General features: G+C 36.7%; 1 protein-coding gene across 1 annotated transcript in view; it reads right to left on the bottom strand.

The window, feature by feature from the left end:
- Positions 1–2,308: 2,308 nt before the first annotated feature.
- The window catches only part of rab11fip4a (RAB11 family interacting protein 4 (class II) a), a 40,407-nt gene continuing 22,601 nt past the window's right edge, over positions 2,309–20,114 (bottom strand). Inside the window, exons 4-15 of the mRNA XM_057346010.1 lie at positions 11,838–12,052; positions 11,597–11,764; positions 10,611–10,745; positions 8,162–8,197; positions 7,676–7,775; positions 7,423–7,526; positions 7,206–7,346; positions 6,545–6,626; positions 5,669–5,806; positions 5,294–5,449; positions 5,034–5,177; positions 2,309–4,752 (exon numbers count right to left, since the gene is read on the bottom strand). Of these exons, the coding sequence (XP_057201993.1) occupies positions 4,636–4,752; positions 5,034–5,177; positions 5,294–5,449; positions 5,669–5,806; positions 6,545–6,626; positions 7,206–7,346; positions 7,423–7,526; positions 7,676–7,775; positions 8,162–8,197; positions 10,611–10,745; positions 11,597–11,764; positions 11,838–12,052 (1,536 nt within the window). The 3' untranslated portion in view covers positions 2,309–4,635. The remainder of the gene's footprint in view (positions 4,753–5,033; positions 5,178–5,293; positions 5,450–5,668; positions 5,807–6,544; positions 6,627–7,205; positions 7,347–7,422; positions 7,527–7,675; positions 7,776–8,161; positions 8,198–10,610; positions 10,746–11,596; positions 11,765–11,837; positions 12,053–20,114) is intronic.

Below are 20,114 nucleotides of genomic sequence, written 5' to 3' on the forward strand. Positions count from 1 at the left end.
CGTTTTTTTCTCAAAACACAAGCATGATCTTACATAACACCCATAAATACTTTTACTTATCAGCTACTTATTCTATTAGCCCATCTTACTTGTTTTGGATTTTTTTTACCTTTACCTTATATTTTTACCTTTATTGGGTAACAAAGTTTGCATCTTAAAAAGACAGTTTGGGCCTATACTCAACATGGAAGCCCTACAACTGAGCACATGACTTTTTAATAAATACATTTTTACAAACACAAGTATTTGTCAACACTGTTAAAAATTTCTGTAGAAATTACAGTCTTAATGGCAGCGGGTTGCCAGTCACTTATTGTAGATTTAAATGTATGTCATTTACTGGCAATAGTTTGTTCAAAGATAAATTATCTTTACAGAAAAAATAAATAAATAAATAACAGCCTCATGCAAAGCATTTTAGGAACCAAAATCAGAAAAAAAAACAGAATGCTTTGCATGAGGCTGTTATTTTATAGTTTTTTCTGTAAACATAAAGACTTGTCCATGTTTAATGCTAATTTATCTTTGAACAAACTTTTGCCAGTAAATTACATACATTTAAATCTACAGTAAGTTACTGGCAACTTGCTGCCAGTAAGACTGTAATTTCTACAGAAATGTTTAACAGTAGAATTTACAGCCATAATATTTGTCACAGGTTTGCTTTTTTTAACCAATATTTGGGAAACAAGAGGGGAAATACCTTTGAGTCTTTCATCCACATGCTTCTAGAGGAAATGACATCACACTGGGCAAATTGTGAGACTGGGACAAACCCTTATTCCTTAATTTATAACATAACTGCATCACAGCAAGCTATTATGTCATCATAAAACTCTCACAGCTGAATTTCTAAGTCTCTGGTCTACGAAGCTCCTAAAAATTGAGCAGTGAAGCCTGAGAGAAAGAGTGAAAGTGGGGCAGACCCCTGTACTTCAGTTTCCTCACTTACGTCCTTGCTGCTCCTGTGATAAGCAGGTCATTCTCATCTTGCGGTGTTCAATCATGAAGACCAGCGCTTGCCTGGCCCAAATACAGCGCTACATTTCCTAAGCAGATCAGTAAAGCAGCACATTTTATGGCAGGCATGTAGACCGCGTCATGGTACAACACTGACAATGGTCCTTAAAATATTTGGGCCTTGCAACTTAACAATTAAAACAATGTTGTTTTTGCACATGCCGCATAAGAGCTGTGAATGAAATTCGGATGTCATAGGAAACGTTTTATGTAGTGTTTTCAGTTCTATATAGCAAGAAACCCAAACCTGAGACATTCACAAAACAGAGAAAATGGCTGATTTAGTGTTTGGACAGCTGCGATAAAACATATGTAAGTCATTCTTTTGGAGCACATTCCTGTTAGATGTGTCTACTGAGAATTGAGGGAGGTGACTGGCTTATCAGAGCATGAGCAATGTGAAGAATGAGGATACTACTTTAATACAAACGCTTTATGTTGGTAAGGCCATGCACACTGAAATATATTTACATGTTAAATTTCCATGTGATTTCTATCTACACAAATTGTATATACCTGTTACGCAGCGGGAGAAGATTGAATCATTATTAGACACAAATAAAACCATTTTAATTTGGTTGTGGTTGGTTTTATTACTTACAAATACAGAATGCGTCCAAGCGATACAACAGCACCTCCTTCAGGAGAAGAGAAGTAAAGAAGATGATTAAAAAACTACTACTGGCTATGACATTAGATGCATGTTTCGATTTTTTTAAACACAACACAATTCATTCCATTAAAATGTTAAGAAAGAATGAGTTGGTGACTCTAAACGTTCGAACAATAGTGTGTGTTTCATGCCCTTTAGAGATGAAAGTTGCATTTCTTCTGTGCTGTTTTGGCGAAATACATTTTCTATGAAATATAGTTTATCCCCCAATTATTGATTGTTAATAACAATTAGCATTTTGAAGAAGTTTGGCACAAATGTATTTAGTTCTCATGCTGTATTTTTAATGCTTGTGCAATAGGCTTAATCAAGTTGTCCAGTTGTCTGTTGTTCTTCCTTGGACTTCCACTTTTCTGTGAAATTGTTGCTTTTCCTAAAGAAAAAATGTCTAAATTTGCAATTAATTATTGCAAATGTATTAATTCTTACATCTTTTCAGAGCAGATCAATCTTCGCATGTCGGTACAGGCATTATCCAGCAGATGGAGACAAGATAACATAGTGCTAATTTCTAATCATATTAGACGTATTATTATCAAAGATATGATTTGAAATAATGTTAGAGAGTGCTCTGATAGAGAAAACAAACAAAGTCAAGACTCTTGTCATCGCAAGTCATGCCAAAAAGTCTTTTATTATATTTGAAATTTGCCATAACTCTTGAGGCCGTTATTATTTAATATTCGGAAAGTCTTGTTGTTCTCTATTTTGTGTGATTAGAAACAAGTAATAATACTATATGGTGTTATATACCCATACACGAGACAAGAAAATGTCAATCTTTTTCTATAACAAAAAGGTGTAAACAACAACAAAAACGTTCTGTAAACCTTTAGCTATAGAAAAGTGTCAAACTGAGTAGCATCTAACCTGTAACAGTGAACACAAAGCAAAACAATGTGCAAAAAGTTCACTGCTGCTGGGAATGGGAGTTTTTGATTCACTAAATTTTCAACTTATTATACAACAAATTATATAATATCCATTTATTCTCTTGACCGCTTATTCTATGAAGAGAGTGCTGGAGCAGGAAATTATATAACAGCGAAAATTTGATCTGAATGTTTTTTCGAACAGTTGTGATTGTTGACTGGTTTCGATCAAACATAATTATTAAATAATTATGCACAAGTCTTGTCTATGAAATTACAACTACTAAGGAGTAATTTTAAGGAATATTACAGTAACTGTGATGTCACAATCTTATCAAATGCCATGGTGGCAAAACAATTCAACATGACTTATACATTATTTAGTCATATGTCTAACATCATAAAACTGTATAAAAGACTGCCTTTCATTTATTCATTAAGACTGATGAGTGGCACAGCAATACAAATAAGAACTAGTCTCTGTACAACATTTACAATGAGTGAAAAATTCTACAACACAAGATGTAACAGAAATATATAAAAAGCTCCTCTATAACTGATAATAATAATAAAAGTTACTGAAACAACCAAAAGTGTTACATTCCAAATAAAGATCACAAGCAGAACATGCGAAGAAACAGATTCAGTACAATTTGTGCAACAAAGCAAAACTAGTTTGTGACAATCGAGCATGTAGCAGTATTGGCTCCTTTCCCATACTACACAATAATCTGAAATACTGTGATTCACATAGTATTTGACTAGCTAAACAGGATTTTGTGGGAAAAATGTGATTATTGAATATTGAGAGGTGCATGGTGATGCATTCATGGGATGTACAGTTTAAAGACATTTTAATGTGCAGCTTCTTCTACCTATGGCACTGATGTACAATATTAAAATATTACTATTATGCGAGTTATGAACTAATCCATTTGCATATACATATTTATTTTAATGTAAATTAAACATGAGCAGGCCATTGTTTCTTGTTAAGAGATACAGATCCACCACAACCGGTTGCTGGATGTCAGTTAATGTTTTGTGTACACGTGTATTGTGTTTTATAATCATAGTTTTTGGAGCTGTTGTATTACGACTTTAATATCATGAACATTTAATTTTGATCCACCCACTTGAGTCTGACACTATGTGTCATTTCATGTACACTATCACAGAGTTCTATGAAAAATAAACCTTTCTTTCCACAATACCTAGACTTCTCTCTCTATATGTACATAATATATTGTACAACTGTGACTGTGCTCACACTGTTCACCACTCTTGTGCTTTGACTATAACAACATGTGATTCCTCAGTCCTAAATATGCTGATATCACAACAGCCTGCATGGATGCTGATCAAAAGCATCATCCAATGACAACAATGAATTACGCAGCCTAGTTCCACTCCTGTTGACATGATGTTTACCAATATAACTATAATCACAGCAGATCACATAACATTCTTCATTATCTGCTGATCATACATCTGCTATCATTACATGACATTTAATCTCAGACTAAGTCAAGTCCCTACTATTGGCTCAGCAAAGAAATGTGGAGAGGTCATATGTGAACAGTGCAAGTTTTAGAGACAGTCTATAGGGTTCCTGGCACATCTGATTAGATTAAAAAAACATAAGAACACATGCTGTACCCTGTAAGTGCACGAAGAGCTCTCCTCTGCAATGTGATCATTGTGAAATTGAATACATTTCTACTTGTTTTGTTCATAAGTCGAATAAAACACTGAGTTGTACATACTCAGAGGTAATGCGTATATGTAATCGAGAGTGAAAAGTACACTTCTATACTATATTCCAGTTTCATCACTTGTTTTTGTCGTTTCTACAGATTGAACTCATAGCGTGATGACATGAGTAACAATGGAACTGTGTGTGTGTATGTCAGAGCACATAGGAGACTTTTTTCTTCAGTAACTAGCTCTGTAAATACAAGATGATTGGGGGCTGTGTGGGTACATCTCACACGGCCGGCCTTAAGGGGAAGCTCTTAACAGAGCATGAGTCCTCTTTCCGCTATCAGCTCAAGAGAAATGATCAAAAGCCTAATGCTTAATCTCTAGGATGGAGGGGTTGTGGTCTAGGATAGCCAAGATGATCTTGTCCATGTACTGCCTTAAACGGAAGTTGATCTCCTCTTGTTCTTTCAAAGCATCAACCAGCTGCAAGGATGGAGAGAGAAAAATCCATGAATGACAATCTCACATTTAAATCTAAAGCATCTTTTGTAACTTGCTCTGAATGCACAGAAATGTCTGCTTTTATACATTAAATGCAAATAAGATGGGCACTTGACATTAAAAATAACAGATTTATTTAGCATAAAATACTTTTTTTGTGGAATAGCCTTCCGACCCCAAATTTAACAGGGCCAGCTATTTCCTTTCTGTATTCTGTAGCTCTCTGACAAATCTCTTGCATTACAGTCTTCAGTTCTTCTCACCTCATCTCTGGAGGCGTTGTCTATCTCTGCTGCCAGTGACTGGGCCTTGGTGTGACATGCAAAAAGGTTTTTGGCCTCATAAAGGCTGAGGCTGAGAATCTGTCCGTTCAGATCATCATTCTGGTCTCGGAGTTTATGGTTCTCCTGTTGGAAGATTAAATATTATTTCTTTAATTAAAATAATATTGATTTACTACTATTGAAGCCTGTGTGTTTTGAGGATGGTGTAGGTGGAATAACATTGTGATATCCCACTGTACCTGTTTAAGCCGCTTGACTTCGTGCTCCAGCTCAATCTCACGAGTCTTGGCATTGTATTCAGACAGTCCTGCAGCGTTCCGGCCACGACCGGGCTTCTCAGTCTCCAGCTTAAAGAGCTGCAGGTGCTCCAGCTCACGCCGCAGGTCTTCAATCAGCTACATGTGCAAATAGAATAAAGTTTGTGCCCCTGTAGCTCAGTTTTTAGAGCACTGCACTAGCAATGCCAAGATCAAGATTCCCAAGAAACACACAAACTGAGAAAAACATGTAGTTTGCACTATATCAAGAGTTGCTTTTCACAAAAATATCTGGCAAATGTATAAATGTAAAATGCTTAAGGAATTATGTTTGTGTGTAATTTGCAATGGAAATACCTCTTGCATGGCTTCCCGTTCTTTCTGAAACTCGTGTCTATTTTGCCAAAGCTTATCCATCATTTTCCTGTACAGATCCATCTCATCCTTTAAACGCAGGCTGGTGTCTTCAAGCCTATCTGTCATACGCTGCTTCTCCTATGCAAAACACATCAGCAAGAAAACCATTTTAGGATTCATTCATTTATTTACCGTGAAGACAATAGGCTACAATAAGCATACAAATAGCCTATTTGCTTGAAAGACCTTCAAGGTTATGTTTCAACAATATATTCAATTACAGAAATAAAAGAAAATGAAATAAAGCACATGATGCATCTAATAAAGAGGCGCCTGACTCTTGTCGGGATTCCTATTACTACAGCACGATGTTGAGTGTAACATTTATTCGTGTTCTGTCTCTGAAAAATATAAAAAGGTGCTTACATTTTTTATCCCTATCAGGCAATGGCCCGGTTATTTTAGTGCTAGGAAAATACAGCATCAGCTGCTGCATGTTCTCTACATTGTTTCATTTCATCTTAGAGATCAAAGCCTCACTGACTCAAGAGTCTAAATGCAGAGCTGCTAATATCACACAGGAAGCAGCTTTCACACATATTACACTATCCTAAAAGCAACCACTATGGAGCAGCGTGTTGTTAACACTGACAAGACACCTTCATAATAGAGCTCCAGGGATTTTCACTGCCTGCTGAAATGTGTCTGACGGATCTTTCAGTGAGGTCCCGTGTGAAAGTGTTTAATTCAGAGACAGATAGACAGCAAGAATGTATTATTTGCTTACCAAATCGTGTAATTTGTTTACCAAATAATTTGATGTATCGTGTGGGTTGTGTGGTTATATTAGGGAAAGCATTTCAAGGCATCACCAACCTGGTCCAGTTTTTCAGTTTGAGACTTTAGTCTGCACACATTCACCTTCATCTCTGCATTCTCCTCCTCCAGCTGTTGAAGCCTACAGGCAGAAATCATCTTTTAATTGAGAATTATGCAAAACCACAAAGTAGAACTGAGTATCGCATAACCAGACATTTAAATAAACCGCATTAGGTCTGGCTCACAATGCAGCCTTATTCATCTTATGTAAAGTACTGCACATGTAGACAGTCTGACTGACATCTAAAGCAACCAATCACATTGCGTTTTAGTTGACATGTCAGGGGGTGGATGTATCCAAGATTCTATCACAATGATAAAATGGCGTATGTAAACACAGACACAGTATTTACATGACACACTTATGCAGTAAAATGTCTATTCAATCTTGGACTACTCTTGGCAAATCCAGTTATTACTTCTTTACTATGCTCGAAGCGCTCACTATATCAACCTGGTACCTTGTAAACATGACTTTATTTGGTGGTGGACTGATAAAAAAACGTGTGTGTTTGCTCCCAGAAGCAGTGTAATAGCAGCCAATGAAATTCCCAAATCAAGTTTGAGACTGAGACTAACATATAACACCTTGCACCTTGAGTTTCAATGTTAAAACAACATTTGTTGTTATTAGATTCATGCAGGGAGATTCAGGTACCGGTTACTAAGCAGTTCGATCTCTGTGCTCTTGTCTCTCTGCATCTTGCTGTAGGCCTCTCTGTGTCTTTTCAGTTCCTCCTCTAGTCCTTGCTCTGCATGCGTCTCCTGATCCTTGATCTGTTCCTCCAGCTCATGTACCCTGATGGGTAACCACAAAAAAAGAATAAATTCAAGTATTTACTACTATAGACTTTACCAGATTGTCTCATCTTTACCTGTGAACTAGTTGTGTGTTTTCTTGTTTAAGTTTGGATTTCAGATCTCCGCTGGCCAGACTGTCGTTCTCAAGCTCTGTTATCTTCTTCTCCAAATAACTTACCTGCATTAGTATAAAAAAATGGTTAAAAATCAGAATCACACTCACAGGATAGCAGCATAAAGTCAAATTTGTTAATTTATTATACTATTTTAACACATTAAAGAAAATTCCACATTGAACTTTGGCTTTCCATGAAATACTTCCAGTACCTTCTCAGTGATGTCGATGTCACAGGAGTCGATGCTGTCTCTGAACAGATCTTCTGTGCTGCCCTGGCTGCTGCTGAAGTTACTGTGATGGAAGAGTTGACTGTGGACCACACAGAGATACAAAAGAACTGAATATAAACCTGCCTGCAACTAACCAGAGCAGTAGATCTGACTGATGCTGGACCTTATCTACAGGGTAGGCTTAAAGTAAAAGGTATGCTTTATATGCCTAAATGTAATGCTTTATCTTTGGACAAATCATTTCTTTTTCAAATACTGGATTACTAGATAAAGGCCAGGTTTAAGTGAGTGAGTGGATTCTCTAAAGCCAGTTAGTAACTTTATCAGGCTGTGGTGTAACTACTGTAAACTGGATCAGCAAGGACTGATTATCCCTGCAGGAGTAAATGAAGGAGAATGTGTTTAGTGTACCCTGTAATCTCATTTTATGCAGATCTCGTGAAACTAGATAGATGAGAGACTTACCGACCAAATGCTGTACTGGTGATTTTCCTGTTCGGGCTGTAAAAAAAACAAGATTAGCTTTGCACCTCTATCCAACAACACAGCAAAATCTTATATAAAATTATTATGTGGTAATATTTCTGAAAAACACTTTTAACGAGTGGTGATTTTAGTAAATCGTATAAGCATACATACTGTATATGATATATATTTGGGAAATTCCATGCAAATGTAGTTCACCATTCCGAAAGTTCACCATTCTGTCAAGTCAGATGTCAATATTTGGTGGTTTGAATCAATGCGTCAATGTTTTTAAAGCTTTTTATTTTTAAAGAACAGTTTTTCATAGTCATGTCGTGAATTGTCAAATTCACAATGGAACTGTCACATCCATAACGGTCCATATTCCTCATAAATTCCTCTTCAAACTAAAATAAAATAACTATTTTGTCGTCTATAAAGAGCCATCCCTTGTCTGTTTGTTGGGTATCATTGCTCCTGGTTTGTACATTTTACTTCACAGAAATCCTAGAAAGTATGTTGTCTCTCAAAAATGTGCGTCCTTTTTTGTCACATCCATATTGTGTGAATTTTTCTCTATTTTAAAACTCGTGCATAGACTGAAATTTTTCTGAAGTCTGGATTTGTAAAATATAAACAGATGATTCGATATATTGGAAATAAATACATTTTTCATAAACAGAGTTTATTTTTCAAGTTTTGACTGAAAATGCCACATCCATAATGCTGGAATTGTATTTTTGAGAAATACAGTTTCTCAATATTCTCCTGACATTTACTGTACTGTAAATGATCTAATGCCATACAATTAGGTGATCCATATTGCAGTGTTATTGTTTTGTTTTTCCGCTCTGCTAATCCGCTTTATTTAAAATCTAATTACAGATTCACCATTGCCTGAAGTGCTCCCACACTGCAGTCGGTTTGTCCTGGGTCATGAGATTACACTTATAATCAGCCAGCTTTAAAAGACCTCGATAAAAATAGAATACCTGCACAGCTGCACTCTAACCTCGTGTTTGTATAACTGTGTGACCCACGTCAATCTAAACCCCTTCACTTGTTACATCACACATGTCTGAGCTCAGTGTGCTTACTAAAATAAAAGTCAATTCTCATGCACGCTCTACTCAACAAAACCAATAAAGACACTGCCAGACAATTTGCAAACCAAGGCAGATACACCCACAGCATACACACACATACTGTACATGCACTCAAATGTGCTGATGCAGATTTTGCCAGTTGACAAATGTCAAGAGTTGTCATGACTTGTTAAAGTAACTGGACATTCAAGTTTGTTTTAAATGGTTCAAAATGATCTGAATTTTTTACTCGGTGTCATTCAACAATAAAATATATCCAGTCAACTGCTTCAAATACAAATATTTATTTAACTTCAGCATTAGACTACTGAGCATGCAGTTGAGCATTACGTTAAAAATGTCCGTGGATTAATGGCGAAAGGCCACAGAATTCCACATGATCCAACTTCCTCATCATTCCTATTCACACAGACATCAGGAAATGACACGGCTCTTTACTGTACACACCCTCTCTGTCTGCAGTATAATGCCTCTGTGTGTCAGCAGCATAGAACCATCACAATCCCATGATGCACTGCAACCCAGATAAAAGATTGCAGTGCCACTCTTCTAAAGAACTAAATTTATTAGGTACCCTCATGATAATAAAAGTATTATTTCAGCAGTTTCCGTTACATCTCACTACGCACACACCCACTTAAACACCCAAGGCTTTTTTTGAGAGTCTCGGTTTTCTCTCACTGTCTGATAACATTCACAAAGATTAGTAAAGCCCTGAATGGAACATTGTTGCTATGGTAACAGGTTCTCAGATGAAACCCTTCTCCTGATAAAGCTTGTGATTTTGACAGACCACAGTGATTAAAGAGACTCATAAAAATACACCTAGCTTTACCCGACTCGGTTGAACAGAGACATAAAGAATCCTTTCAAAATTGCAGTGCTACACTGTTTAGCACAAGCTATAGACAGAAAGTAAGGGAGATTCACACATTGACTTACAAAGGTAGGACATCTTTGGGTGGCTTTAAGTCCATGTCTTTCTTTATATTTGTGTTCTCCTACAACTTAACACAATTAGCCTTAAACACACTCATAATTTGCAGTCTTAGACAACTCATACCACGAACTGACGTAGATTTGTGGGGGTGTGGTTACACGAGGCGTTTCAGGCAGGTCTGGGTGAGCATTCACTTTCTTTTGTGAACACATCTTTTGTTCTGATCATTTTTGCAATTTTACGTGTCTAATACATGCATGGGCAATTTATAACACACCAAAGACGCAGAAAAACACATGTTCGCACCATATGACCCCTTTAACTAAACTATTAAAACAAATATAAAATAATAATATACTGTATGTGATTAAATTAAATAGATGCATTGTCTGTAAAGTCTTACCTGTTAGCCTTAAGGTTCTTGAGTCTGGCCTCTAAGTCATTGAGCAGGTTGACTTTCTTGCAGCACTGAGAACAGTAGACATCCAGCAGCTCACTGCTATACAGATGCCTAATCTTCTGAGGCGTCTGACCAGCACTGCAAAAACATAGCAAAGCACTTACAATTTCACATAGTCTGAAATAGGATTTAAGGATGTGGTTATCACAATATGGTAACGTAGATTCAACCAGAGATAAACAGTTCAAACTGAACATATAGGAATAGCTTTAAAACACACACTCTATTGTTAAACTGATTTAAAACTGTTGGCTGTTGTGATTTTGTGTGTAACACCACAGGTGTCTAAAAGACCTCTAAGCATAAATGCACTTAAAAATTTGAATTATTGACAAATAATTACCCCACACCGATTCATATATTATTGTTATATCCATAAGGCTAAATGTAGTACACAAAATGAGATTTTTGTACTAGAGGGTGTAAAAAAAGACAATTCTGTCATCATTTACTCACCCTCTTGTTGTTCCAAACCTGTATAAATTTCTTTGTTTGGATGAACAGAAAAGCAGATATTTTGAAGAATGCTTATAACAAAACAGTTCTTGGCAACCATTGACTACTATGGTAGGAAAAATGTCTTTGTTCTGTTGAACACAAAAGAAGATATTTTGATGAACGTAGGAAAGCAAACAGTTCTGGGGCACTTTTGATAACTATTGTAATTTTTCCTACTGTGGTAGTCAATGGTGGGCGAGAACTCAAGAACAAACAAATTTACTTCCAGGGTGAGTAAATGAGTAAAAATAGGATTTTTGTAGTTAATTATATTGGCTGTGACTGTTTGCCCATTATTCTCTGTAGCATATCGAGATTAGTAATATTTAGTGACATATTGTGTACGTAATAACAAGGTTTTTAGGTTCAGTCCAGTATAAAATAATTTTTAAAAAGCCACAAAAAAAAACTTTTTTTTACAATGTACCTACCTTGAAGGCAGAGAGGATCCCAGATCAGAGAAACCATTAGTGCGTGTGTCATCATCAGGGATGGGACTGCTGGGTGTGAAGTCCACATCCTCTCCCTCTCCATAATCCTCAAACTGTTCCTCTACTGAGATCACTGAAGCTGCTGCGGATGAGACCATCTGACCACAGCTGCAAACAGAGACGGGGACACCTCAGTCTCTCGAGAGCTACTGCTAAACCACACATCATCTGTGATACTGACCTGTTTCCACAAAAGAGTCCTCCCATCCCTTCCTCTTTATCATCATGGCGACCTCCTTCAGACGATTCCGATCCCGCCCCGCTGTCTCCAGCACTGTCCATGTCCGACTCTTGTGCGTCCCGTCCGCCCAGTCCTTCCTCGTCAGAATACAGCTGGCATTCTGGGTAGGGTCGCGTGCACACGATGACAGGGGGTCCCAGACTTCCGTCCCCATGCTGCAGATAGATCATGGAAAACGCGTTAAGTCACATTGCTCATAAATTTTGTGCCTAAACAAGAAAACATAAAGTTCCAAATTTTACTCATTGGACAACATGATACAACATGATACCACAAAGAAAGGGGCTGAGGTCAAAGGTTAGGGCAACTTTGACCATTAACCTCAGAAGATGCCAGGACAGGACAAAGGCTTCATGATGAAGTGGTAAGAAACTTTTGGTGAGCCAAACTTAAGGGTCCCTTTTGACAAAAAGTGTATATGCATAAATGCAATTTAATATAGAATCAGAACTCATTCTACAGTTAATATCTTTCCCTAAAAATGAAAATGACTTTGGAAAGTATTTTCATCAACTCTATCACTCACGCAAGTGCAGCCCTAACTATTTCTTATTAAAATTCATGTCACATCTCAATGGCAGTGGGACAATGGAACTCAGTTGGTGCTTGGTGGCATTGTAATTTTCACAGAGAGAGCAAGTTCTTCGTCACACAATGAAGGATTGTTTAATCGCTACTGTCTTAACATATCTGTGTTGAATATATTTGACTTTTTGTGTATTTTTAGAATTATTGTATTTGCACAACATATGTGTGTGGAAGATTCATTCAGGCTTCATTAAAGCTGTGAGTTATGACTGCTCATTAAATCTTTACTCCATTCTGGGGAACAACGGGAACAGCGATACACACCCATCTAAACATTATTTGAATCCCAATACGACCCTATGTGATCATCATTTTCAGTCACAGCAAAGCATTTATGTATCCCATAATGACCATTTAATCACTATAATCAATTTCTCCACCATAACCATAAAAATGACATGGAAAATGGTTCAAATTTAAGATATAAGGAAAGAAGATGGTTTGCTTTTTAGAGATCTCACACGTCCATGACCCTTTTTCTGTAGCGACCTCAATCACATTCACAGCTCAGTGAGCCTCGTTACCTTCCTTTGTAGGTCACTCACAGTACTCGCTCATCTCCCACCTGTGCAACAATGAAAACCTGAGAAATAAGACCTAGCACTGCTGCCGTGAACTGAAACCGACCAGCTAACACAGCTCCATCTCTGCCCACGCGGCAGCAAGGAGAGCAGGAGAAGGATGGGGTTTGGGTGATGAATGTTATATAAACGGTGGATATAACGCTGGATTTGGAGATCGTTTGAAACTGATATATGGAGCCGTCCCAGCGCTAAAAGTTGCCGGACATGAACCGCATGCGGTGAGTGAAACTGATGTCTGTGCTTTGTTGGCAATGAATGCGCACGTGCTTTAGTTCAGCCCACCCCCTCCCCGCACGCGGCGTATGCTTTTGGAAATAATCGTACAGCTGTATCTATCTTTTATAAATGTGATCTAACTAAATACTCTTCGAAGGTACGAATGGCCGCATTTACACTGCAGTTCTTGATGCTCAATTCTGTTTTTGTGACTATATCCGATTTTTTTGACGACCCGTTTACATCTTTTAAAGGTGACACATATTCGATATCTGCATTTACACTGCACATGGCGAAACAACCCGAGGTAGACGTACTGACCAAAAAAAAAGTAAAAACGTCATTCCACCGCAGCTTATTCAATAGCCTTTTCATACAGAGATCTCTTAAAATGAACGCATAATGTGTGCCAGGATTTGTCCCCCAGTGTGCCTTCACACATAAAGACACGTGATAATGTACTGCGATGTAATGTCATGTGCATATTTTTTAATCGTGAATGTAGTGCTGTCAAGGTGACGGAATTTCCCTTGCTGTGATTTTAGGTGGCTCAATAGTGCGGTTTGCTTTTATTGCCGTTTCCTTTTATATTTAGCCAAATAGCGCAAAATAAGCTATATTGTTTGGGTTATTATTATGTAGCATATATTGTTGTTTTTTATTTTACTTGAATACCTTTTACTTATATATTTATTGGTAAATGCAGAAAAATGGCAAAAAGAACGAAAATAATGAAAGGTTCTGAGAGAAGGATTGAGCTCAGCCAGTTTACGAAGAAAAATATGAACTGTCAAATGAAAATAAAAGCAAAATGTTCAGGTGTGGTGTCTTCAGTGCATTTTTACAGAGCCTCAATACAAATTATAACGGAACGCAGTGGAGTCTTAAAGTAAAAATGAGATGGTATTTTTGCAACTGCAATATAAGAGGCACAGGATATTACAGCAGTGCATTTTTCATTTATATGACGTACAAAAAAATGAGCTAAAAAATGACTTAATCGTTAATGTTTTTTAAAGTCTGAGAAAGTTTATCATTTAGATTTTTTGAACAAGCTCATGCAGACCGAACGAAAAACCGCTTAATAAAAGACAATACATAGACACTTAGGTCGGTGTATGATCATAATGTTCATGTTGTTTATAATGTTTTTATTGAGGAATAAATCAGTAAATGCTCGGTCAAGTGAAGCCTGTTAAAAGTAAAGTGGGTGTCTGCAGAGAAACTCATGCTTCTCCGTTGCGTGGAACAGATAATTGTTTTGAAGGTTGCTGAGCGATCAAGTTTATTAAAGCGATTTGTATTTTTGTGTTGATAATTTTTGATATTGTGATGAATTTTAATTTTGATTAATTTCAAACTTTAAAACTGCATTTAAGCAGACAAATGCTATTCTCTCGTCTTGAGATTCAGTTTGATGATTAGGACGTACATGCAGTCATGCATGATTAAGCTAAATAGAGCCTACCAATAGTTTTTTTAAGTTTTCGAATAAATGATAAACTCGCTTAACTCTTGTTTCCTGGCAATTGTATAACAATTTTCCGGGATCATCGCTCTGTTTGAAAGGAATTAATGATGTACAACTCACAATGACGTATCCGATCTGTCTGCTTACATGGCAGACACAACTGCACGTATCCGAACCGTTCTTTGTATTGGGAATTATTCCCGCCTCTTTTGGTTTAAAAAAAATCGGTTATTTAGAAGCTGCCTTCTGATTGGTTGTTAGTCCTGAATCAAAGTCCTGATTTAACAGTCCTGCTGAGGTTCCTGCAGACTGATACATCACACAGGTAAGCTTCAGACATACCGTATATATATTTTATGATTTTTTTATAATTTTTAATAATTCTATGGTTATATAATTTATGGGAATCTGCTTTACCAATTATTTAAGATAGTTAAAATGTATATACTCTACTTAATATTTAAAACAAATATTATATTAACAATATTATCCTAGCATCAATCATTATTTACTTCTACTGGTTGAACTTCCATAAACCATTTTTAAAAAATATTTTCATGCACATTATCTTGATGTTTCTTCAACCGTATGTTGTACAACTTGTATTTAGGTTTATTTATTGATATTTCAGAGTTTCGTATATGACCTCGTGCTGGGAGTGAACTTGGAAGAGACGGGTATTTCTCGCGGTGCTAACCAAGTATCAGTTCAGCTCAGAAGTCTGACAACTGTGTCATACTTGATGTTTTAAAGGTGATATATTCATGTTTCTTTTAAAGTTGATATCCTTTCCACATTAAAACGATGGCAATTTACAGTTAAAATCATTTTGGAAATTACGTTTTTAAGTTTTGTGTATTCTTATAGTACTTACAGTATATGTACATGTCTCTGTTTCAGGTGAATCATAAGCCAAGCTCTAAACCACTGCAGGTCAGACTTCAGTGACACATTCAAAGGTAAGTAATTAAAATTTATGAATGAATCTTTAGCCAAACCTTATCTTTATTACCAAAAACATGTTTATACTGCAGGAGTCAGCTCAACCAAACTTCTGCCATGACATCATTTTTACATATGAGAGTGACCTCTACACTAACATCAGCTTGTTTTTGTCTCCATGTCTCATCTTCAGGCTCCTGAAACACCTGAGACTGACAGACACAGCTCTGGTTCGGCCTGATGCTCAAGGATGATGACCACAGCCATAGATGGAAAGTGGCGGGAATCTGCGATGATCATGGCCTGCAATTTGAGCCCCATGCCAGACCCTACTTTTGTTTGGCCAGAAACTTAAAAACTCAAAATAATGGATGTAGTTATCTGCCACTTAACAGAAAACAATATAAGATTAAATCATTTTATTGCCTGTCTGACTTCTTGGCTGCACTGCTTGCTGTATAATCTTGCTGACCAGTTAAATAGTTAAAATAGTAATCATGTATTTTTATAATTTTCCTGGTTATATATATATATATACTTTTATTTCTATAAATTTATGTTCTCACATTTCTACTGCTTTTGTGCTAAAATGGGCTAAAACTTATTTCTTTACTTTTTCCCATGTCTCTGTTTAGGGCTAATATGTTTATTTTTCTGTAAAGCTGCTTTGCAACAATACAAAATTGTGAATGGTATTAATATGTACAAATACATTGAATGTTGCATGACATTTAACGATGTGACCAGTAGGAAATAAAAGTATTACTTATTTACATGTCTTGCTTATTCTTTTTATAAGGTAAAACGGAAATAGAAAATTAATAAAAATACATAAATTAAAACCCCTCCTGTTTTCTGATGAAGATAGGGTTCTTTATAGCACCACTGAGGTTCTATATAGCACTTTTCAAGGCAGGGTTCTTTATGGAACCTGCTATTGTTACAAGCCGAAGAACCCTTTTTGGTACTATTTAGAACCATTTTTCTTAAGAATGCACTATAGCTGCTCAGCAGCATCCATATGAAAGTGTCCTTGTAGAAAAATGCTTCCAGTCTTTTATGGAAATGTACAGGAAAGGAAGTGTAAATAATGGGTGCTGGATTAAACATCACAAGACCAGTCATAGGTGCACGCTTAACTTTGATACCTTACACAAGGCTGTATCTTTAGAGATAAGAGCAGAGAAGCAGATAACCGACTAACATCTGCATCAGGTGAAGCTTTGACAGTATAACACAGGTTGCCCCTGCTGAGGTGATGAACGCAGATATTCTGGGACTGCAGTAATGTGAGAGGAGACATGGGGGTCTCCTGCAGTGAAGGCACAGATAAATGACTTCCAAACTCAGACCCCTTTTGGTCCAAACATGAATCTGCCACCACCCCTTATAGCACCATCTGGAATTCCTAGACTAAACATTCATTATTTACACAGTTACTGACAGACTGTCTTTCATCTTAGGCATGCATGCATGCACAGAGACACACATAAACACAAAATTTATTTAAAAATGCTTTACTCCCACATTTGAAGAATTCGTTTACCTCCAAAATAAACAATCTGTCCATTATTTGCACATGCATTTTACTTTATACATGTAGTTGCATTTATTCTCCATGCATAAACAACATTTTCATGTGGTAATATTGCATGCATTTTTCCAAGACTCTCCAACTGGAATTCATTATGTGTACCAAAGATTTTCACCCATGACTCATGAGTATATGGTGTAGTAGTGACAGTAAAGTCGTTTTATTTCATTTCATGTAACCAATTAACATAAATATGTCACATTAGTGCTGTTGTTTTAAAACCATATAAATAAGTCTTATTTTTTTAATTAATGCAGAAAACCAAAGCTAGTGTACATGTTTTATTCTTTGCTCTTTTTTTAAAGGTTACCATGATGTAACAGCGTCTCATGCAGTATTTGCCGACTACAGACTAAATTGGATGACATCTTGAATACAACTTAAACCTTAGATAAGATGCATCCAAAATCTGGGACATTAAGTGCACCAACATGTCCATATTGCTTACCACAGCCTAAGCTTCCCATTACCGAGGAAAGAACGATCATTATTAAAAAGCCAGTGACTCCCTCTGTTGAATATCTGGCAGGTATTGATTCAAACACACACGAGACTGTATGCCAAGCAAAACCTTTAGTATTCATGCGCAGTATAAGTGGGATTCCATAGATTTTTATTGTGTAATCACTTCTTTATCTGTTCTAACTAAACAACAACAATCTACTCTTATTACATGGCTTAAAGTTTTAAGATCGGCTTTATCGAGTTTATAGCACGTTACATTTTACCTACTCAATCTTAAAGGTCTGCTTGTATCACCTCAAAGAAAAAATGAGAGGGTTGAGTGGATTGTGTAATGAAGACATCAGGAATTGCTCTTTTATTTAAGTAATCTTAAAAATATCTTTAAAAAAACAACTCTGGCATTCAACAACTTATTATCCAGCTATAAGCCAAAAGCTTTCACACCCATAGTGTCATTTTTATTATAACAATTGTATGCTATATAAATTATATAATACAACCCGATATAGAAGAACATATATCCTTAACCCATATCGGAGCCCCACACTAAGCATCCTGGGAAAAGAGAACAAACTCAATAACACTGCATGTCAGTATTAAATGTGTCTGATAGCAACTTCTGCAAAGCACAACATGTCGCTACAGCTCTCTCATCTATAAATAACAGAGAAGTTTTTGTCTGTGGGGTCCAGGAGGAGAATTGCAATAGAGAGCAGTGTGATGGAGTATATCTCACCTCCGGTGTCCCATACATCATCACGCATGAATATACGAGGCGGAGCACGCCGAGGCAGGAGACAGGACACATGCATTATTACTTGTTTCCTCTGTACGGTTGGAGCAAAAATTTTGTATTAATTTTTAGATGCAGTCTCATTTTCTGCTGTAAACCCATTTCTCTGCTGATCCTTCATCTCAAGATTACACCAACCCACACAAACAAGCAACACGCATGGCACTCAACGCTGGCTATGCTCCAAAGAGCACTAGCATAGTCATAGACAAGTCCTTTAAGCCCACATAAAATGTCAAGTGTGCATATAAAAATGACGGTAAAACCTTCCATTCAAACTTGCTGAAAATACTAACTTAGGCCCTTGCAGGTTATTCTGCATAGCTTCCTGGTTTAGCAGGTGGACAAGAATAACCAGCACACCAAAACACATGATGATTAACAGCAATGTGTTTTTTAATCAACAGGGCTGTGAAATATTCTTAGAGACTTTGAGAATACTAAACAAACTCCACAGGTATAAAGGTCAGTGAAAGTGAGGAACATTCATGCTAGCTACTCATTTTTCATATCAAGTCTGCTTGGCTGGTTTTGTTTGAGATCTCAGTGGAAATGCAGCTGGATGGCTGGCCAGCTCACTGCCTACACACAGTCAGCAGACAAACGACAGTGTGGATTTACAGGGAGTCATGAGTCATAATCCAGCACCCAGAGCTTTAGAAGTCCTTCCCCTGGACGATATCAATGAGAAACACCTTTGAACTTACTGACCTTGAAATCATTAACCCAACAAACACACATAAAAAGACATGCAGAAACACTGTACTATCAACACTGCAGGGCCATTCGGTAAACTGACGTGTAGCCAAATTACTTGATTATGATGCAGTATGTTTAGGAGTCCCTAAAAATATGTTGAGACAAAAGTGTAACTACTGTCAAAAATAAAAAGATGGCATTTTTAAAAGCTCTGCCATGACGGCTTCATCCATCTCTGCAAAGCTCTATAGAGCATGAGTTTAGGTGCACCACACTATTGGGTTTTACAGTGTCTGAGCTGCTATTAACCTTCTGTCTAAACTATAACATTGAATTATATGTTTTGCTAGGCTTAGCATTATGGTGTCTATGAAATAGTGGTACAGATAGTGCCCTTGCAAGCCCACACAATAATCAGGGCTGAAACAGCATTTCATAGTAGATCAATATCTAAGCTGTCAGATCCGCTAATAACTCCAACAAACAGAAGATGTGGATCAACTTATCTAACTATACTGCATCAAATTTTACTGAAACTTCCTCAAACAAATGATTTTGTTATAAGAAGTAATGGTGATTTTAAAAGCATAATTTGCTACACCCAATCCTATAACACATTAAACGTGGCAAAATCAGGTTGAAATTGTGTAAAAAAAAGAACCAAATAACTATTTTATGTTGTTTACTACTAAAAAATAACTTTTAATATAATGTTGCATATTTGTTACCCCTTATTCAATATCTATTTAAAAACAGCTAACGTTTATTTGTATATTATATGTATTCTTTTTTCACTCATTTATTCAATAATCATTGAAATGGGGAAAATGCCTCCCAGACATTTATATGATATATACATTAATAC

Source organism: Triplophysa rosa, linkage group LG11 (assembly GCF_024868665.1).
Source record: "Triplophysa rosa linkage group LG11, Trosa_1v2, whole genome shotgun sequence".
Classification (NCBI taxonomy): Eukaryota; Metazoa; Chordata; class Actinopteri; order Cypriniformes; family Nemacheilidae; genus Triplophysa; species Triplophysa rosa.